Source organism: Symphodus melops (genome assembly GCF_947650265.1).
Source record: "Symphodus melops genome assembly, chromosome: 14".
Lineage (NCBI taxonomy): Eukaryota > Metazoa > Chordata > Actinopteri > Labriformes > Labridae > Symphodus > Symphodus melops.
The window spans coordinates 372,816-395,709 of record NC_136704.1 but is presented as its reverse complement, the minus strand read 5'-3'; the positions used below and the strand labels follow the sequence as shown (position 1 = coordinate 395,709).

Sequence of the window (22,894 nt, the reverse complement as noted above, 5' to 3'; positions counted from 1 at the left end):
ACCATGCCAGTGGATCTTCCTCATTGTCGATGGAAGGTGTGAGTAGGTAGTTGTTTAACTCTGCTTCTACGGCGTCTTTGTGATCCATAATCAGAGAAGAATAACCTTTTGCTGCAGCAGCACTCTGAAGAAACTTCCCAAGGACTTCTTGGCTTTCTTTGCCTGAGGCCGGTCAGCAGCTCTGGGCTCCTCTTCAGAGCTGTGGCTTCATGTCTTCTGGCACTCAGTCATCTCTGATGTCACTCGGGCCTTGACTTGGGCCATGTTGTCTGCACTATTGAAGTCCACCTTGAACCGGGGGTCCAAGCAAGAGCTAGCTGCTGCGTAGCTTCATCTTCATATTTATTGCTGATGTGGTCCAACATTTCATTCTTCAGGGTCTTGGTCAGGTCTGTGTCTTCTTCTTGCACTACCAGCATTGTAATGTAGAATGACACTAACTTAGTCTTCCCCTGAGAGTGCGTCTGTGAAGTCCAACAGGAGACCCAGTGACTTGCTGATAGATCCCAGGACATCTATATCTTGCCAGGTTGGAATTAGATGTTGGCAGACATGACCTGAGCTCTAGCCTTCTGCTGCTCTGTCTTCTTTTACGCGGGAATGTGAGGGAAGATTGAGTTTCTTCTGGACTTCTTCAGGAGCACGTCTGGCCTTCCGGCTTTGAGAAACATGATCCACCAGATGCTTGCAGACAGTAAAAAACAAAACAAACTACACTTTAAATATTAAACACTTTGCACATGAAAGTGCTGATATTAAATATACTTTGTGGAGCAGAAAATAGTTCTTTCAGTCATGTCATAAATACTTTTAGGGGAAATAATGAAAATATTAGTTGACTTTTTTTTTGTTCAACAACAACAAAAGAAATACTCATAAAATATAATATAATAATATAACTAATATAAGTTGGCAATGCTGCCTCTGTTAATGACATTTTCCCAGTTAATACAACAGCTTTGTATATAGCAGGTGATAACTCTGTGGGCAAAGCACTGCAGCCTGGTCCACTTGTTCACAGAGGCAGCCTCAACCATGTTCTCACTTGTATGATCCTCAGGAGAGACAGTTCAGTTCAAGCCCTCATTTAGAAAGAGAACGGTCAGACAGGGCTCTGTTGTCCTGCTCGACCACGAGTCGCTTGTAGCTACATAATATTCCACCTTTGACAGCTCTGTTTCAGTCGGTGTCTTTGGGTTTTCACAGAGCTGTACGATGGCACTTTGAGACAAACGTTTTAAAAGCCTCTTCAGCGACAGTGTAAACAGGCATCATGTTATTTTTACTTTGGATGGCATTCAGTGCTGACTTTGCACTCGTCATACAGAGTTGTGATACCTCATGTTGCTATGGCAACACTTGCAGGAATGTGGACTCAGCACCTGTTTTTAGACTATAGAATATTTCCATATAAGGTTTCTGTTTTCTGTTTTTATCTTGTTCCTCGTTCATTTTTCGGTTACCATCGACTCAAGTGGGCTGTGATTGGTGGCTTAATTGAATGATTGTGATTGGTGGTTAGAAATCCTGCCTGTCACTCACTCTGTGTACCCAATAGCCCAAATCAGTTTCAATGCTGTGATTCCATTGGTCAGTGCGTTGTCTGGAGTGCATGGCACAGCGATCTGGGCCGTGTTCGACGATATGTTGTGCTCATAGATCAAAGATGGATGATGTAGCTTGATTATACACAGGTGTGTTCTGAGTGTATCGTGAATCCAACCAATCAGAGCCAGCTGGGCCGACAGGTGTTAAGATTTTCTTTCTTCTCTTAAACAGACCTCAGACCAGCTCGTTAACTCGTCTGCGTTGTGTCCCTGAACACAGAACACACTCTGGACTCTGTGTGACATGTTGATGGTGGATTTGAACATTTCACTGAATTATTCACACAACTTCAGAAACGATGAGATCGACATGGTGAACATTTGAGCATGAGGAACACAAACGTATCCTCATTATTCAGATCTGCAGACGCGCTGACAGGAGTGGACAGGATCGCTGACAGGATAATGAAACAGTAACAGTCTCTTTTATTCTCACAGAAGCAGCAGAAACACGTCAGTCTGAAAGTGAATGGACAGAGAGAGAGCAGCTCGTGGCAGGAAGAAAGATGGAGGAGAAAAAGGAAAGACTTGAAGAAGAGTTGAAGAGGAAAGAGGAAGAACAGACAGATCTGGAACAGATGATTCTGAAACTGACGGAGCAAAACAAAGAACTGAACAAACAGCAGGAAAAAGTCAAAGAGGAAATGGAGGTCTGGAGGGACATGTGTGAAGAGTTTGAGAAGAAGACAGAGTCAGCTAGTGAGACAGCAGACAGAGACAAAGATCAGGGATGTATTGAGCTGAAGAAAATCAATACAACAGCCAAAAAACATCTGTACCATAGAAAACAAGTAGATCAGAACCTTTACACTGAAACACAGAAACTGCAGCTGTTCACAGCTGGTTTGTTAAATACAATGTTGGACAGGAAGACGTCATTAGAGGAGCAGAAGAAGAAAGTCAAAGGTCAGCTGGAGGACATTGAGAGGAGACAGAAAAGCAGTGAATAACAGCTCTGATCAATATTCTGTTTGTACGAGTCACACGGTGTTAATGTGAACTTCTCTTCACTCCACATCATGTGACATCATGATGACATCATGATGACATCACATGTCCATGTTTAAATGTCTGCTGTGTTTACATTCTTTATGAAACACTTTTTAATGACAGTCTTCTTCTATTGTTGTCTGTGTAACATTTGATTCATTAGTTGTGCTCACTGTCACAGTAAATACTGATATCTGCTGTTTATCACATGTTGTTGTCATGTTTCATACAAACTGAATTCTGATGATTTCAGATGTAAAGAAACAAAAAGCTTGAATTAGTAGAATCAAAACACTTTCTTATTAAATCATTATTAAACTTATTTAAACAGCCTCTCGTGTATTTATTAGTTGAACTGTTTGTTGTTATTTATCTGATCTTTGTTGTTGACTTTCAAACTGTTGTTCATGTGACCTTGTTTCACAAACCTCTCAGTCTGTTTCCTCTGAGCTGTAGATTATGATTAAAATAAGGAACAGGAGCCAGTCGAGCTGAAATCAATAAACAAGTGTTTGTGTCCAGACGTCTGACAAAGAGCAGCTTAAAGACCTTCTACTCATTGTTCATAAAAACAGGGTGCAGGCAGGATGTCTCCTTTGTTTTCCTCTCTTCCTGTTGTCCACACTTCCTCGATGCTCAGCTCTGAATGATCACAATAAATTTAAATAACATGTATAACCTTTGACTTCAATAAGACAGGCGCTCACTCACTTCATTCAAGTGATTTAATAGGTGTGTCTTTAAGAAAGCTGATTCATTATTTAAACTAATCCTTCATGGTCTTCTTGAAGAGTACATTTTAAAGCAGCGTGGTTGAAGTGTGAATGATGTGTGTGTCACCCTGTGACTGTTCCTCTGCTCAAACAGCCTGATGAAGGTGATGAACATCAGTCAGTGTGTCTGAAACCTGCAGCAGCTCTGGTGACACATGGTGCTTTATCAGCTCGACCACACAAACAGACCCTGACTGTGTGTGTCAGCAGAATCAGCTTCATGATCAGGGAGTGAATGTGTTGGTGAGACCTGCAGGGTAAAAGCACTTTGAGTAGTCAGAAGACTCTAGAAGCTCAGCTCCATTAACTAGTTCACTGCTGACAGACTGAATTCACAATAAACTCCAGAAAGAGGAGTCTCGTACTTCTGATCTCAAACATGTAGAAGTGCTGAGTAAAAAGGTCACTGAGTTCAAACTCTACAAGATGTTTTCACCTCTCATCGGAGAAACTTCTTCACATTCTTCCATTTTTAACAGAAAAACTCTGATAATTGGAGACTCCATAGTCAGAAACGTGAAGTTAGCGAAGTCAGCGGGCATAGTTAGGTGTATACCAGGGGCCAGAGCGGGCGACATCATGGCTCACTTAAAGCTGCTGACAAAGGCTAAACGTAGATTTGATAAAATTGTAATTCATGTCGGCACAAATGACTATCGACTTCGCCAGTCGGAAATTACTAAAGTTAATGTGGAGTCGGTGTGTAGTTTTGCTAAGACGATGTCGGACTCCGTAGTTTTCTCTGGTCCTCTCCCTAATTTGACCAGTGATGACATGTATAGCCGCATGTCCTCATTCAACCGCTGGCTATCGAGGTGGTGTCCAGTAAACGATGTGGGCTTCATAGATAACTGGCAGTCCTTTTGGGGAAAGCCTGGTCTGCTAGCTAGAGATGGCATCCATCCTACTCTGGTTGGTGCAGCTCTATTATCTAGAAACGTAGCAAAGTTTATTAGTCCCAAACCCTGACAACTCATCAGAGTTCAGACCAGGATGCAGAGCTGCAGTCTTACACACTTCTCTGTGCTTCCTTTAGATCTGTTTACCTGCCACTATAGCTGTGACTGTAAATCTAACTGTAACTCAGTTAGATCTTCTTATAGCTGTAACCCTACTTATACTATAGATACTGTGTCTGTTCTCCGCCCCACACCTGTCATTATAAGCAAAAGTGTAAATCATAACAATTTAGTCAAAATCAAAACTACAAATACGATTTGGCAAAAAAAATCTAACAATTAAATGCGGCTTACTAAACATTAGATCCCTAGACTTAGACTTAGACTTAGACTAAACGTTATTGATCCTTTGGGATGACTCCCTCAGGAAAGGGTTAGCATCTAAATCTCTCCTGGTAAATGAGCTAATATCAGAGAATCATATTGATCTACTTTGCTTAACTGAAACCTGCTTTCTCAGGATGAATATGTTAGTTTAAATGAATCCACCCCTCCCAGTCATTTGAATGCTCATATAGCTCGAGACACTGGTCGAGGTGGTGGAGTAGCAGCTATTTTTAATTCTGCTCTTATAATTAATCCTCGACCAAAGCTGAATTATACCTCTTTTGAAAGTCTTGCACTCAGTCTTTCACATCCAGTCTCTAGAACTTTTCAGCCAGTTCTAGTTGTTATAGTTTACCGCCCTCCTGGCCCATATTCAGAATTTCTATCACACATAGTTCTGAGCAGTGATAGAATAATTGTTGTAGGTGATTTCAATATCCATGTGGATGTTGTTAATGACAGTCTTAGCACGGCTTTCATGTCTCTATTGGACTCTATTGGCTTCACCCAGGGTGTAAACAAACCTACCCATCGATTTAACCACACCCTGGATCTTGTTTTAGCCTATGGTATTGAAATTAATAGTCTGTCGGTTTTTCTGGAAAATTCTCTGATATCAGACCATTTCCTAATAACTTTTGATTTCTTTTTACCAACCTTAACTCCTCTTAATAAAAAAGTGCTCTCTAGAAATTTAAATGATGCTGTAGCTAAATTTAAGGAAGCTATTTCAGCTGCCTTTGTTTCAGTTCCATCCTCTAACCTAGTTGAAAACTCCTATAATCACTTTAGTCCCTCTCAGCTGGATCAGTTTGTAGATAGTGCGGTGGATTCACTTAGACTTACTCTGGATTCAATCGCCCCCCTAAAACAGAAGCCAATCAAACGACAGAGATCAGCTCCATGGTACAACTTAGAAACCCGTACTCTAAAACTAACGTCACGTAAATGTGAAAGAATTTGGCGCTCCACCAAAACGATAGAATCTTGTTTAATTTGTCCAGATAGTCATAATAGATATATGAAAGCTCTACGGCAGGCCCGCACTGCCTATTACTCGTCTCTTATCGAAGAAAATAAAAACAATCCTAGATACCTCTTCAGAACTGTAGCCAGGCTGACAGAGAGTCATAGTTCATTCATCTATTCCTTTAGCCCTTAGCAGTAATGATTTCATGAGCTTTTTTAATGACAAAATTCTAAACATTAGAGACAAAATTAGCAACTCACTACCTTTACTTAGTTCAGATTCCTCCTATATTTTCGATTCGGCAGAAACGGCTCCAATTTCTGACACTAACCTCGATTGTTTTTTTCCAATTAACCTCGCAGAACTAAATTAGATTATTTCTGCGTCTAAACCGTCAACTTGTCTTTTAGATCCAATCCCAACCAAGTTGTTTAAGGAAGTCTTTCCTCTAGTTAGCAGCTCCATACTAGATATGATCAATTCATCTTTAGCAGCAGGTTATGTACCGCAGTCATTTAAAGTAGCTGTAATTAAACCGCTCCTTAAAAAGCCTACTCTTGATTCAGGAACTCTAGCTAACTATAGACCTATATCTAACCTTCCTTTTATCTCCAAGATCTTAGAGAGAGTGGTAGCTAATCAGCTGTGTGACTGTCTCCATGACAACAGCCTGTTAGAGGAGTTCCAGTCTGGATTTAGAGTTTACCATAGCACTGAGACTGCACTTGTTAGAGTAACAAATGATCTTCTGTTAGCCTCAGACAGGGGACTTCTATCTGTGCTTGTCCTGTTAGATCTTAGTGCTGCTTTTGATACAATTGACCATCAGATTCTGTTACAGAGACTAGAACAATTGCTTGGAGTTACAGGGACTAGAACAATGACTTGGAGTTACAGGGACTGCTTTAAGTTGGTTTAGATCCTATTTATCAGACAGGTCTCAGTGTGTTCATGATGAGTCCTCTATGTAGACCAAAGTTAGCCATGGAGTGCCTCAAGGATCAGTGCTTGGTCCGATTTTATTTACATTATAGATGCTTCCTCTCGGTAGTATTATGAGAAAACACTCCATGAACTTTCATTGCTATGCAGACGATACTCAGCTCTACATAGCAATGAAGCCAGAAGACACCAACCAGCTTCGTAAACTAGAAGCCTGCGTCAAGGACATCAGGACCTGGATGACCAGAAACTTCTTACTGCTCAAATCAGACCAGACTGAAGTTCTAGTGATTGGACCTAAGAACCTTAGAGAGACTTTCTCTGATGATATGACGGCCCTTAGTAGTATTAGTGTAGCCTCTAGTACCACTGTTAGGAACCTAGGAGTTCTGTTTGATCAGGATATGTCCTTTGATTCATACATTAAACACATTTCAAGGACAGCTTATTTTCACCTTGGTAATATCTCTAAGATCAGACAGATCCTGTCACAACATGATGCTGAAAAATTAGTTCATGCATTTGTTACCTCCAGGTTGGATTACTGTAATTCTATTTTAGCAGGATGCTATGGTAAATCTCTAAAGACCCTCCAACTCGTCCAAAACGCTGCAGCTCGTGTTCTGACTAGAACTAGGAAAAGGGACCACATTACTCCTGTATTGGCTTCTCTCCATTGGCTCCCTATAAAATCTAGAATAGAATTTAAAATCCTTCTGCTCACCTACAAAGCTCTAAACGGTCAGGCACCATCGTATCTTAAAGAGTTAATTGTACCGTACTATCCATCAAGAACATGACGTTCCCAGAATGCAGGCCTGCTCGTGGTGCCTATAGTCTCTAAAAGTACTATGGGAGGTAGAGCCTTTAGTTATCAGGCACCGCTCCTTTGGAATCGTCTACCAGTCGGGGTCCGGGAGGCAGACACACTAGGTACTTTTAAGAATAGACTTCAAACTTTTCTTTGTGATAAATCTTATAGTTAGGGCTGGCTTAGGACCAGCTCATAGTTATGCTGCTATAGGTCTAGACTACCGGGGGAACTGGCACCAGGATCTCTTATCTCTCTCTCCCTCTTTCTCTCCCAGCTTTCTTATCTTATAGTAATAAGATATGTCTATAGTGACAAGCAGTAGCTTGTCACTATCTTTGTATTCTAACCTCTCCTTTTGAGCTCTCTTAGGTTCCTTGAGCTCTCTTAGGTTCCTTGGGACTGTTGGTGAGGATGGCCTGCCCAAACAACCCCCCCTCCTCCCCCCGAGGATGGCCTGCCCAGACCCCCCCCCCCCAACCTATCCCATCCTATTCTTCTTTCTGCATCTTGTCCCATCTCCCCCATCCCATTTTCAAGCCCAGCACAGTTTAGCAGATGACTGTTCCGTCATGAGCCCGGGTCTGCTGAAGATTTCTGCCTGTTAAAAGGAAGTTTTTTCTTGCCACGCTATGACGGATTAAGCTGGGCTCTTGTAATATAGCCATCAGTAAGGTCCTTTACCTGCTTTTTGTAAACATAACAATGAGCATGGTCTTCTTACCTGCTCTTTTGTTAATGTTAACAGACAAACAGTAAGGTCCTTTACCTGCTTTTGTAAAGTGTCTTGAGATAACGCCTGTTATGAATTGACGCTATATAAATAAAGATTGATTGATTGATTGATTGATTGACCTCAGTAAGACAGAAGCAGGACAGGAAGTGACAGCCCCAGCCCTTCGTCCTGCCCCCTCCCACCCCAACAGGCCTGGCAGCACAGAGGGACAGGTGAAGTCCTGACAGGAAGGAACCCTGTCTGGTACTTAGACTTAGACTTAGACTAAACTTTATTGATCCTTTGGGATGACACCCTCAGGAAATTTAGGTACCTGTCTGTCAGGACTCTTCATGTTCCAGCTGAGTCTTTGTGGGTTTTCTTCTCCGGGTGCTCCGGTTCATCCCACACCAACATTTGGAAACAAATAAATTCTCTATCAATCAATATGTTTGTCTGTATAGTATAGAGCAATGCTAAGTGACTGACTTACTGTTTGCATACATGATAGTCATGTTTCATTTTTCATTTTTTACATGACGTCTGTTTAGAAAACTGAACTGACCCGATTTGAATTCCTGTTTGAAATGTTTGAATGTTTTTATAATACTGATTTAATTAAAACATCAAGCAGAGAAAAGAACAAGCAGGACAGGAAGTCAGACACTGATACAACATGAAAACATCCGGTTTATTTTCAGAATAAAGCGCTCAGTTTTGATGGTTGAGAGAAATAACCGTATCTGTGTTTGTTTATATGTTGATAAGGTTTTAGACCACATACATCATCTTGTTTAATTCCTGTGGGAATCCCTTTGTGTGGGCCCTCCAGCTGATCAGCTGCTGTGCACTGCTGTGCTGCGGACGGCAGCCAATGACCTGCGAGGGTTCATGGAGCTGTCACGCACCGGAGCGAACACGCATTGTTTCAATGCTGTTAGATGTCTCCTGTTGCTAACATAGTGACGCTGCCAGCATTGATTCCATCGTGCATCACAACTTTATTCAATCACAGGAAAAAAACAACTACAGAACGAGTACTCGAGTACTGTTACTAAGTGGGACTGTAATCCATTAGATGATAATTCAATGATTCAAACATTTAGACAGTCCGATCCAGCTCAAGGTGACATTCAAACATTTGCTGAGCTACGGCTCAGGTTGGTCAGGATGTCTCCTGTGAAAGTCTTAAATCACATGAGGCGTGATGAGCATGCTGTGTTGTACGGGTTTGACTCTGGAGACATGGAAGGTAGGGTGAATCTTATGAGACAGGGTCCACCTGAAACTCACACGACAGATCATTCTGCAGAAGACGTTTCATCAGCTTCCTAACATGCTTGACATGAGACTGTTCATCATGGAAGAAAACCCAGAATCAGAGGATGCAGAGCAGAATGGAAAAGGTGAACAGACAGTGTTCCTGTACTTGGCTGTAAGGGGCTTCATGAGAGTCTGACATGTCAACCCCAGTCGATCTGCTCTCATCAGACTCTGAGTCCATGAGGGCCCGGGAAGCATGGTGTCCAGAGAGGGGAGACAGAGTCACAGCTGTAAGCAGAAATTGATGGATTAACAGTGTCCTCTTATTTACTTGGAGCTCTGCCTTTTGTCGGACCCTGCATCAGAAGATGCACAGTAGAAGCTGCTGTATAAATAAAATTATTATTGTTATTAAGATATTGATTTTTTTTTGTAAATGGCCGTTGTAAAACTTTAATTTGTGATATCTTCTGAATAAGCTGGACAGTTGATTTAAACTGTTACATGATCAGGATCAGAGAATGTAATGGTGCCAGTTACAAAGCTACAACAGGTTACCATATTAACCCATCGATGTAAATGTGGGTCAAAATGACCCGGTGTGGCTGTTTTCTTGCAATATTAGTGTATGAAAAGTTTTTCACATTTAATACTCTGTTAATGTTTTTTCCATCATCCCATCAAAGTACATCAACTATATGAATAAAAACTCCACATCACAAGCAGTGGGTCAGATCACTTTTACTGAACAGTTTTTTGTTTTTTTAGTTTAAAATGAGCTCATGTAAAAGTTTGTTTTCAAACTATCATCATGCACATTTAGACCACAGTATGATTAAACAACCTTTCTAATTAGACAGTTTCTATACATGATCAAAATCATCATGGCTTTCATGCATCACTGCTTGGGAATCATCATCATTCTGCCACTGGCTGCTGCTCTGACACATGTCAGTCCTGAGCTCTGCAGGAGCCCCTCCCAGGAGAGCTGTCAGATCTACACTTACATGGGACCGACTCAAGGAAGGCTTCTGACTGGGACGACCTCTGTGGTCACTGGTTCCAGCACGCCATCTGAGTGAAGTATCTGTTTTGCAGAGGATCCAGCTGTGGATCCTGCAGAGTAATGGCTTCCTGTACTCATACTCTGTACATACATGGACTCTCAATATGTGCTGCTTCACAGCTCCAGGTTCTGGAGGGAACATGTCACTTTTTGCCCTTTGTTTGCAGATGAAGTGCCATCACAGTTAAGGGCTTGCCTTGATGTAGCACATATAAAGGATTTCAGGGAGAACAGTTCTTTCCCTCTTCTTGTCTGTCAGTTCATTGTCGAATGTTGAGTGTTCGTAGATGTCGCCTGTATCTCCTCATGTTTTTTCACCTCGGAGGGTTTGATTTAGTTTGGACTATTTTTTGTCACATTAAGTTTTGTATTTTTCTTTGAAAAGAAATACTCTATTCTTTCCTCTGCTCTTGACTACAGTCTCCCTGAGTCATGACTAAAGGAGGGTGTTACATGTACGGTGCCCTTGTCTGCCCAACAAGTCCATGAGCAAGGCACTTGTAGTGAGGCATTGTTCCATAGTCTCATTTGGCTTGGCCTTTATGCTTAGTTTGACATTTTGGGCTTCTGTAGACTAATATGTTACTTAACTATTTTACAGGTGTTTTGCAGTTCTCTTTCGAGCTCTTTGTCCGTTTCCCTCCTAAAACACGCTCGACCCCATCCATGGCTGCGTAGCTGCTATCATCTTTACTTGTACTGACTGAAGTCAGATTCCACCTGACAGCTGAGTGCAGTCTGTGAGGAGGTCACATCAGGTTGTGTTTAACGATGCATTCAGTGTGTTTGTCTGTTGCTCCTTCCTCTTCTTCTGCTCTCTCTCTTTCTTTATCTCCTCAACACGATGGTTCATGTCTTTCATGTGTCGTTCTCCTCTCTCCTTCATGTCTCTCATTCTTGTTATCATGTCTCTTGTTTTCTCTAATCTTTCCTCTGTTCTCTTTAAAATATTCTCATGGTTTGGAACTGTTTTGTTTAACTCTGCATTGACCTCCAATAGTTCTAGCATTTTGTCATTTGAGTGTATTTTGTGTTTCTCTCTTTTCTTTGTGAGTATTCTCTCATTCTTCTTCAACTCTTCCTGCAGCTTGTCCAGCTCTGACCTCTGAGTGTCTCTGACAGTCTGTAGTTCTTCCTCCTGTTCAGTCAGTGCACTGATCACAAGCTGTACGTCTTCATCTTCTTTCTGTTTCTCCTTCACGTCTTCATCAAGCTTTGCTTCTTCTTCATCCCAAAGTGCTTCTGCTTCTCCATCACTTTCCTGTTCCTGCTGTTTCTGCTCATCTGAACACAAACAGGAAGAGGAGCTTTAACATCACTCTGAATATATGTTCATGTTATTAAGTCTGACTTTAACATCAAACACTCATGAATATATGTTCATGTTATCAAGTCTGACTTTAACATCACTCTGAATATATGTTCATGTTATTAAGTCTGACTTTAACATCACTCTGAATATATGTTCATGTTATTAAGTCTGACTTTAACATCACAGACTCTGAATATATGTTCATGTTATTAAGTCTGACTTTAACATCATGAATATATGTTCATGTTATTAAGTCTGACTTTAACATCACTCTGAATATATGTTCATGTTATTAAGTCTGACTTTAACATCACAGACTCTGAATATATGTTCATGTTATTAAGTCTGACTTTAACATCATGAATATATGTTCATGTTATTAAGTCTGACTTTAACATCATGAATATATGTTCATGTTATTAAGTCTGACTTTAACATCATGAATATATGTTCATGTTATTAAGTCTGACTTTAACATCACTCTGAATATATGTTCATGTTATTAAGTCTGACTTTAACATCATGAATATATGTTCATGTTATTAAGTCTGACTTTAACATCATGAATATATGTTCATGTTATTAAGTCTGACTTTAACATCACTCTGAATATATGTTCATGTTATTAAGTCTGACTTTAACATCACACACTCTGAATATATGTTCATGTCATCAAGTCTGACTTTAACATCATGAATATATGTTCATGTTATTAAGTCTGACTTTAACATCACTCTGAATATATGTTCATGTTATTAAGTCTGACTTTAACATCACACACTCTGAATATATGTTCATGTTATTAAGTCTGACTTTAACATCACACACTCTGAATATATGTTCATGTTATTAAGTCTGACTTTAACATCAAACACTCTGAATATATGTTCATGTCATCAAGTCTGACTTTAACATCATGAATATATGTTCATGTTATTAAGTCTGACTTTAACATCACTCTGAATATATGTTCATGTTATTAAGTCTGACTTTAACATCACACACTCTGAATATATGTTCATGTTATTAAGTCTGACTTTAACATCATGAATATATGTTCATGTTATTAAGTCTGACTTTAACATCACTCTGAATATATGTTCATGTTATTAAGTCTGACTTTAACATCAAACACTCTGAATATATGTTCATGTCATCAAGTCTGACTTTAACATCATGAATATATGTTCATGTTATTAAGTCTGACTTTAACATCACTCTGAATATATGTTCATGTTATTAAGTCTGACTTTAACATCACTCTGAATACATGTTCATGTTATTAAGTCTGACTTTAACATCATGAATATATGTTCATGTTATTAAGTCTGACTTTAACATCATGAATATATGTTCATGTTATTAAGTCTGACTTTAACATCAAACACTCTGAATATATGTTCATGTTATTAAGTCTGACTTTAACATCATGAATATATGTTCATGTTGTTAAGTCTGACTTTAACATCACACACTCTGAATATATGTTCATGTTATTAAGTCTGACTTTAACATCACTCTGAATATATGTTCATGTTATTAAGTCTGACTTTAACATCACACACTCTGAATATATGTTCATGTTATTAAGTCTGACTTTAACATCACACACTCTGAATATATGTTCATGTTATTAAGTCTGACTTTAACATCATGAATATATGTTCATGTTATTAAGTCTGACTTTAACATCATGAATATATGTTCATGTTATTAAGTCTGACTTTAACATCATGAATATATGTTCATGTTATTAAGTCTGACTTTAACATCACTCTGAATATATGTTCATGTTATTAAGTCTGACTTTAACATCAAACACTCTGAATATATGTTCATGTTATTAAGTCTGACTTTAACATCACACACTCTGAATATATGTTCATGTTATTAAGTCTGACTTTAACATCACTCTGAATATATGTTCATGTTATTAAGTCTGACTTTAACATCAAACACTCTGAATATATGTTCATGTTATTAAGTCTGACTTTAACATCACTCTGAATATATGTTCATGTTATTAAGTCTGACTTTAACATCATGAATATATGTTCATGTTATTAAGTCTGACTTTAACATCACTCTGAATATATGTTCATGTTATCAAGTCTGACTTTAACATCATGAATATATGTTCATGTTATCAAGTCTGACTTTAACATCATGAATATATGTTCATGTTATCAAGTCTGACTTTAACATCATGAATATATGTTCATGTTATTAAGTCTGACTTTAACATCAAACACTCTGAATATATGTTCATGTTATTAAGTCTGACTTTAACATCATGAATATATGTTCATGTTATTAAGTCTGACTTTAACATCATGAATATATGTTCATGTTATTAAGTCTGACTTTAACATCAAACACTCTGAATATATGTTCATGTTATTAAGTCTGACTTTAACATCAAACACTCTGAATATATGTTCATGTTATAAAGTCTGACTTTAACATCATGAATATATGTTCATGTTATTAAGTCTGACTTTAACATCAAACACTCATGAATATATGTTCATGTTATTAAGTCTGACTTTAACATCATGAATATATGTTCATGTTATTAAGTCTGACTTTAACATCATGAATATATGTTCATGTTATTAAGTCTGACTTTAACATCCCACACTCTGAATATATGTTCATGTTATTAAGTCTGACTTTAACATCATGAATATATGTTCATGTTATTAAGTCTGACTTTAACATCATGAATATATGTTCATGTTATTAAGTCTGACTTTAACATCATGAATATATGTTCATGTTATTAAGTCTGACTTTAACATCATGAATATATGTTCATGTTATTAAGTCTGACTTTAACATCACTCTGAATATATGTTCATGTTATTAAGTCTGACTTTAACATCATGAATATATGTTCATGTTATTAAGTCTGACTTTAACATCATGAATATATGTTCATGTTATTAAGTCTGACTTTAACATCATGAATATATGTTCATGTTATTAAGTCTGACTTTAACATCACTCTGAATATATGTTCATGTTATCAAGTCTGACTTTAACATCATGAATATATGTTCATGTTATTAAGTCTGACTTTAACATCATGAATATATGTTCATGTTATTAAGTCTGACTTTAACATCAAACACTCATAAATATATGTTCATGTTATTAAGTCTGACTTTAACATCACTCTGAATATATGTTCATGTTATTAAGTCTGACTTTAACATCATGAATATATGTTCATGTTATCAAGTCTGACTTTAACATCATGAATATATGTTCATGTTATTAAGTCTGACTTTAACATCACTCTGAATATATGTTCATGTTATTAAGTCTGACTTTAACATCATGAATATATGTTCATGTTATCAAGTCTGACTTTAACATCATGAATATATGTTCATGTTATTAAGTCTGACTTTAACATCACTCTGAATATATGTTCATGTTATTAAGTCTGACTTTAACATCATGAATATATGTTCATGTTATTAAGTCTGACTTTAACATCATGAATATATGTTCATGTTATTAAGTCTGACTTTAACATCATGAATATATGTTCATGTTATTAAGTCTGACTTTAACATCACTCTGAATATATGTTCATGTTATTAAGTCTGACTTTAACATCACAGACTCTGAATATATGTTCATGTTATTAAGTCTGACTTTAACATCATGAATATATGTTCATGTTATTAAGTCTGACTTTAACATCACAGACTCTGAATGTATGTTCATGTTATTAAGTCTGACTTTAACATCATGAATATATGTTCATGTTATTAAGTCTGACTTTAACATCACTCTGAATATATGTTCATGTTATTAAGTCTGACTTTAACATCAAACACTCTGAATATATGTTCATGTTATTAAGTCTGACTTTAACATCACTCTGAATATATGTTCATGTTATTAAGTCTGACTTTAACATCAAACACTCTGAATATATGTTCATGTTATCAAGTCTGACTTTAACATCATGAATATATGTTCATGTTATTAAGTCTGACTTTAACATCATGAATATATGTTCATGTTGTTAAGTCTGACTTTAACATCACACACTCTGAATATATGTTCATGTTATTAAGTCTGACTTTAACATCACACACTCTGAATATATGTTCATGTTATTAAGTCTGACTTTAACATCATGAATATATGTTCATGTTATTAAGTCTGACTTTAACATCACTCTGAATATATGTTCATGTTATTAAGTCTGACTTTAACATCATGAATATATGTTCATGTTATTAAGTCTGACTTTAACATCATGAATATATGTTCATGTTATTAAGTCTGACTTTAACATCACTCTGAATATATGTTCATGTTATTAAGTCTGACTTTAACATCATGAATATATGTTCATGTTATTAAGTCTGACTTTAACATCACTCTGAATATATGTTCATGTTATTAAGTCTGACTTTAACATCATGAATATATGTTCATGTTATTAAGTCTGACTTTAACATCATGAATATATGTTCATGTTATTAAGTCTGACTTTAACATCACTCTGAATATATGTTCATGTTATTAAGTCTGACTTTAACATCACTCTGAATATATGTTCATGTTATTAAGTCTGACTTTAACATCACTCTGAATATATGTTCATGTTATTAAGTCTGACTTTAACATCATGAATATATGTTCATGTTATTAAGTCTGACTTTAACATCACTCTGAATATATGTTCATGTTATTAAGTCTGACTTTAACATCAAACACTCTGAATATATGTTCATGTTATTAAGTCTGACTTCAACATCAGTTCGACGGAGGACTGAGGCACATTAAATATAAATCATTGATTATTTGGAGGTTAAAGTTGAACATTGAACAGGACTAAAGTTGTAACGACTGTGATGTCTTTATGTTTAGTTTGATCATATCCGCTGCCTGTTTCAAAATGACAAAACGTGCAGCACCTTGTGAAGTTTCACTAATAAGGAACTGTCTGTTCAAACGATCTGATTGGTTTAGTTTGTCGCTCAGGTCTGAACGTCCTCATCATCATCTTCGCTTAGTCTTTAAATATCAGGACCCTGAACAGATTGAGTGTGAAGTCATGTGGTCTGTGGCAGAGGAAAATGCTTGAAGGGATCATCATCATGTTGATACAGGCTCCGAGCTGCTCTCTGATTGGCTACAATCACTCACATAGCCTGATTTCATTTAGTTCATGACTTTATTCTTTTTTGTTAAATGTCCATAATACCCAACAAGTCCTCCAGCCTGTACAACCGTAGAGGTCGTCTGTCAGGTAATACGACCCATAGGAGCGTTTCCATGAATATATGTTGTACATGTTATTAAGTCTGACTTTAACATCAAACACTCATGAATACTATGTTCATGTTAAGCCCTGTTTCCACCGAGTGGACCGGCTCAGTTCGTCTCAATACAGCGCGCATTTTTCAGCGTTTCCAGAGACTAATCCCGGGAAAGATTCCCAAATAACCGATCTGTACCGTCCCACTTTTTGGGACCCTTCCGTTGGAGTGCCAAGAATGTGGAGCCGACCGGAAAAGGTGGAGCTAAACACCGCAGCCCGCTGATTGGTTGAAAGAATCCTCACTTACTGTGTTACGTCGGCAAATAAAACTCTGGCGTGTTTAAACCTTTGACTGTAACACAGCTGATTGTTTGCGTGTGTATTTGTCCTCGCCGCTCACAGCCTTCTCTGAAACAAAGCTGGATTGAGTTCTTGTAATAAAGAGTCACATGACAGTGACAGAGGAGATGAACTGCTGGATGTCTTCTTCGTTGGTTTTGTTTGTGTAGCGTTTTTCTCCTTTGTTGAATTTATTACAGTTAGCTGTTAGCTGTTAGCTGTTAGCTGTTAGCAGTTAGCAGTAAGCTGTTAGCTGTTAGCAGTAAGCTGTTAGCAGTTAGCTGCTATCATATGACGCTATTTACGTAGCGGCTATCATCATCTGGCTTACACGGCTTAGAGATGAATCATGAGGCCGTCACAAATCGACTCATGGTTCCCATCTGTACTCTGATAAGTGACTCACAGTAATATGGTGAGCATCAGCAGCTGTAGAGCAGAGGTTATAACAATAAGACGTTACCAAGGCAACTGCTGAGATCAAACTATAACAAGAAGGCTTGTAGCACCACTCACCCAAACGAGTGTAAGAGCCAAAGAGGTGCAGAGGTGTTTTCATAACAAATGGAAGGAATCTTTTTCAGTCATCATTTGTCTTCAGTCTTATTTTGCAGAATAAGTCGTGTGGTGAGTCGACCCAACCTGACCAACCTCCCTCTGACACCTCTCCTAGCTCCTGTTTGTGCATGTGAGTGTGTCTCAATAACAGAACTGCTCACACAGCAGTCAGAGCCTTCCTCTCAGCAACCTGAAGTCTGATTGAGGTGACCCACCAAGTCCAGCTCCTGTCCTGGACTTTGGTTCAGAACCGTGTGGTGCACTAAGGTCAGCCCAACTAGATCTAGGAAGAATCCCAGAATCTAGAAAGTGAAGAGACAGACATGAACTCACCTGCTTTCGTGTGGTAACCTTTCCAAAGAAGAAGAGATAAGACTGTGAGAAGTAGCAGGCCCAAAGACACGACCACGGTGATGGAAACAGCACAGTGACGTGGTGACGTGAACAGCTGGTCTGAAATGACAAACATGAAAACATGTGTGAAACACTGACTGCAGCTTGTGACAGTGGAAACAGGAGGAGAGGACATGAGTGGTCCACCTGAAAGTTGTACGTGTGCATCTCTGGTCTGGCTTATGATGTTCTGTGTGACTCTACAGGTGAACATGTTGTTGTCTCTCCTCTCCACAGTCACTCTGCTGCTCACAGTGTAGAGATCACCAGGAGCTCTGACGCTCTCTGTAGATCCAGCAGAGAGGAGCTTTCCCTCACTGTCCAGCCACAGCAGCTCAGGCTCTGGAAACCAGCCTGCAGACTCACACTGTAACACCACCCCGTCAGGTGTTATCTCCTCCATGATAATCACAGGAGCAGACACGGCACCTGGGACACATTAACACCTTCTGTTATACAGTAAAAGTAAAGTTATTCCACCAGTATAAATCCCACAGCTGACTCTCTCACCAGCTCACGGTGCACACTCATCACCAGCAGGCTCCAGATGAAGCCTTACAGAGCAGCAGCTCATTTATAGCCACAGTGAGGTTTTTATAACACTTCTTCTCAGAGACCAGATGTTCGTGGTGTTTCAACAGTAAAGTGACCTCATGTCTCTCTCACAGTGAAAGCAGACACACTGATGAAGTCTGCTGCTCTCCTCATGAACACTTGTAAAAGTCAACTTACCAACAACAAGATCAACCTCCGACGATGCCATGTCTGGAATGAGGCAGTTGTACTTTCCCTCATCAGAGAGTTTGACCTTAGAGAGGGACAGTGAAATGTCTCCATGCTGCAGTTTGTCTGTGGACAAAGACGTTCGTCCCACATAAGACGGATTCTGTCTGACCAGCAGCTCCACGCCATCACGTCTCACGTGGACAAACCGGGGATTCAGGTCAAGTCGAGACCACTCCAAAGTCCTCGCAACAACATCAGAGCCAGGTTTCAGGCGACAAGGCAATATGATGTCATCGCCAATCAGAGCCAGGATTGGTTCAGAGGAGCCAATCATCTCTCCTGTGAGGAAAAACCACAATCTTCATGTTGGGACGTTTTTAAGTCTGAGTGTCTGAAAACAGAGGTTCACATGTTTGGACACACAGCAGTGACTAACACAGTGTGATTATACTGTCAGCTGTGAGCACAGAAGGCTTTCTTTATCTTCACTGTCTTTAAAGAAGATCTGATATTAAAACATTCTCCTGCAGAGACACACACATCCACACCGAGGCATCTTCTTCATTATATATCTAACACATGTCAAAGAGTGAAACATCAGCCTTTAGATGGAAACTACACGTCAATCAGGCGTGTCCACATGTCTGATTATTAAAGTGCAGCCCTGACTGACTGAAGGAGCTGTGGTTTCAACAGTGAACACAGCCGTGGTCCAGTTAGTCACTGTCTCATTACTGGTGGACGGTTCGACACGCCTCTCCTGACAGTCAGGACAGCCGGAGCTGGTCCAACATGGAACCAGTAAAACAACTAGTCCACAGAGCGGTGTGTGACGTCACCTTGTTTCAAACACCGACAGTTTGTTTCTAGAAGCTTCAGTGGTTACCTGCACAGTGTGTCAGCAGGAGGAGCACAGCCAGAGAACTGAGACCACGTTCATGGGTGGGTCCAGTCCAGCGACGAGACATCTTCAGATCTAAACAAACAATCGTTTCTTTCACTAAACACAGAACAGTTCAACAAGGTAACCTGAAGCTCTTAGTCTAAGGACTTACCTTCAGCTGTGACTGTGAACATGAGCCGCTGAATCCTGATCTGGGACAGCTGCTCATGTCTTCATTGACTGTTCAGTAAAAGATTTGTGTTTCTATGACTCTGCTATCAAAGCTAGTGTACTCTGACCCCATAGAAAGTTAATGATTACACTTCCTGAGTGCTGCTTTACACCAACCAGCACAGAGCCTCCATCCATGCTGTACCAACAAACACTGACCAGGGTCTGTCATCCACAGGCTGACCTCCAGCTTCAGACCCAACAAACACTGACCAGGGTCTGTCATCCACAGGCTGACCTCCAGCTTCAGACCCAACAAACACTGACCAGGGTCTGTCATCCACAGGCTGACCTCAGCTTCAGACCCAACAAACACTGACCAGGGTCTGTCATCCACAGGCTGACCTCCAGCTTCAGACCCAACAAACACTGACCAGGGTCTGTCATCCACAGGCTGACCTCCAGCTTCAGACCCAACAAACACTGACCAGGGTCTGTCATCCACAGGCTGACCTCCAGCTTCAGACCCAACAAACACTGACCAGGGTCTGTCATCCACAGGCTGACCTCCAGCTTCAGACCCAACAAACACTGACCAGGGTCTGTCATCCACAGGCTGACCTCCAGCTTCAGACCCAACAAACACTGACCAGGGTCTGTCATCCACAGGCTGACCTCCAGCTTCAGACCCAACAAACACTGACCAGGGTCTGTCATCCACAGGCTGACCTCCAGCTTCAGACCCAACAAACACTGACCAGGGTCTGTCATCCACAGGCTGACCTCCAGCTTCAGACCCAACAAACACTGACCAGGGTCTGTCATCCACAGGCTGACCTCCAGCTTCAGACCCAACAAACACTGACCAGGGTCTGTCATCCACAGGCTGACCTCCAGCTTCAGACCCAACAAACACTGACCAGGGTCTGTCATCCACAGGCTGACCTCCAGCTTCAGACCCAACAAACACTGACCAGGGTCTGTCATCCACAGGCTGACCTCCAGCTTCAGACCCAACAAACACTGACCAGGGTCTGTCATCCACAGGCTGACCTCCAGCTTCAGACCCAACAAACACTGACCAGGGTCTGTCATCCACAGGCTGACCTCCAGCTTCAGACCCAACAAACACTGACCAGGGTCTGTCATCCACAGGCTGACCTCCAGCTTCAGACCCAACAAACACTGACCAGGGTCTGTCATCCACAGGCTGACCTCCAGCTTCAGACCCAACAAACACTGACCAGGGTCTGTCATCCACAGGCTGACCTCCAGCTTCAGACCCAACAAACACTGACCAGGGTCTGTCATCCACAGGCTGACCTCCAGCTTCAGACCCAACAAACACTGACCAGGGTCTGTCATCCACAGGCTGACCTCCAGCTTCAGACCCAACAAACACTGACCAGGGTCTGTCATCCACAGGCTGACCTCCAGCTTCAGACCCAACAAACACTGACCAGGGTCTGTCATCCACAGGCTGACCTCCAGCTTCAGACCCAACAAACACTGACCAGGGTCTGTCATCCACAGGCTGACCTCCAGCTTCAGACCCAACAAACACTGACCAGGGTCTGTCATCCACAGGCTGACCTCCAGCTTCAGACCCAACAAACACTGACCAGGGTCTGTCATCCACAGGCTGACCTCCAGCTTCAGACCCAACAAACACTGACCAGGGTCTGTCATCCACAGGCTGACCTCCAGCTTCAGACCCAACAAACACTGACCAGGGTCTGTCATCCACAGGCTGACCTCCAGCTTCAGACCCAACAAACACTGACCAGGGTCTGTCATCCACAGGCTGACCTCCAGCTTCAGACCCAACAAACACTGACCAGGGTCTGTCATCCACAGGCTGACCTCCAGCTTCAGACCCAACAAACACTGACCAGGGTCTGTCATCCACAGGCTGACCTCCAGCTTCAGACCCAACAAACACTGACCAGGGTCTGTCATCCACAGGCTGACCTCCAGCTTCAGACCCAACAAACACTGACCAGGGTCTGTCATCCACAGGCTGACCTCCAGCTTCAGACCCAACAAACACTGACCAGGGTCTGTCATCCACAGGCTGACCTCCAGCTTCAGACCCAACAAACACTGACCAGGGTCTGTCATCCACAGGCTGACCTCCAGCTTCAGACCCAACAAACACTGACCAGGGTCTGTCATCCACAGGCTGACCTCCAGCTTCAGACCCAACAAACACTGACCAGGGTCTGTCATCCACAGGCTGACCTCCAGCTTCAGACCCAACAAACACTGACCAGGGTCTGTCATCCACAGGCTGACCTCCAGCTTCAGACCCAACAAACACTGACCAGGGTCTGTCATCCACAGGCTGACCTCCAGCTTCAGACCAACAAACACTGACCAGGGTCTGTCATCCACAGGCTGACCTCCAGCTTCAGACCCAACAAACACTGACCAGGGTCTGTCATCCACAGGCTGACCTCCAGCTTCAGACCCAACAAACACTGACCAGGGTCTGTCATCCACAGGCTGACCTCCAGCTTCAGACCCAACAAACACTGACCAGGGTCTGTCATCCACAGCTGACCTCCAGCTTCAGACCCAACAAACACTGACCAGGGTCTGTCATCCACAGGCTGACCTCCAGCTTCAGACCCAACAAACACTGACCAGGGTCTGTCATCCACAGGCTGACCTCCAGCTTCAGACCCAACAACAAACAACTGACCAGGGTCTGTCATCCACAGGGCTGACCTCCAGCTTCAAGACCCAACAAACACTGACCAGGGGTCTGTCATCCCACAGGCTTGACCTCCAGCTTCA

At 40.9% G+C, this 22,894-nt stretch overlaps 3 protein-coding genes and 2 long non-coding RNA genes across 7 annotated transcripts in view; 1 reads left to right on the top strand and 4 right to left on the bottom strand.

The window, feature by feature from the left end:
• Nucleotides 1-2,919, top strand: part of LOC306835074 (butyrophilin subfamily 2 member A1-like) — a 39,231-nt gene extending 36,312 nt beyond the window's left edge. For all 3 annotated transcript variants that reach the window (XM_079361483.1, XM_079361485.1, XM_079361484.1), the window contains one exon: nucleotides 2,046-2,919. In XM_079361483.1, coding sequence (XP_079217609.1) covers nucleotides 2,046-2,557 — 512 coding nt within the window. In that variant the 3' untranslated portion in view covers nucleotides 2,558-2,919. The remainder of the gene's footprint in view (nucleotides 1-2,045) is intronic.
• Nucleotides 1-22,894, bottom strand: part of LOC306835073 (NLR family CARD domain-containing protein 3-like) — a 276,939-nt gene that overhangs the window by 82,399 nt on the left and 171,646 nt on the right. The gene's annotated exons all lie outside the window — the stretch shown is intronic.
• Nucleotides 10,084-10,327, bottom strand: LOC306835082. The gene is made up of 2 exons (XR_013780576.1): nucleotides 10,288-10,327; nucleotides 10,084-10,220 (listed from the first exon to the last, which is right to left on the bottom strand). It is a non-coding gene; the product is annotated as an uncharacterized lncRNA (long non-coding RNA).
• Nucleotides 11,114-19,158, bottom strand: LOC306835122 (butyrophilin-like protein 1; the record flags this gene model as incomplete). The annotated part of the gene is made up of 5 exons (XM_079361551.1): nucleotides 19,048-19,158; nucleotides 18,463-18,744; nucleotides 18,256-18,375; nucleotides 11,595-11,707; nucleotides 11,114-11,161 (listed from the first exon to the last, which is right to left on the bottom strand). The coding sequence occupies exons 1-5, from the start codon at nucleotides 19,076-19,078 to the stop codon at nucleotides 11,114-11,116; spliced, it is 594 nt and encodes a 197-aa protein (XP_079217677.1). The 5' UTR covers nucleotides 19,079-19,158.
• LOC306835083 lies at nucleotides 19,368-20,143 on the bottom strand. Its single transcript, XR_013780577.1, has 3 exons — nucleotides 20,097-20,143; nucleotides 19,928-20,017; nucleotides 19,368-19,380 (listed from the first exon to the last, which is right to left on the bottom strand). It is a non-coding gene; the product is annotated as an uncharacterized lncRNA (long non-coding RNA).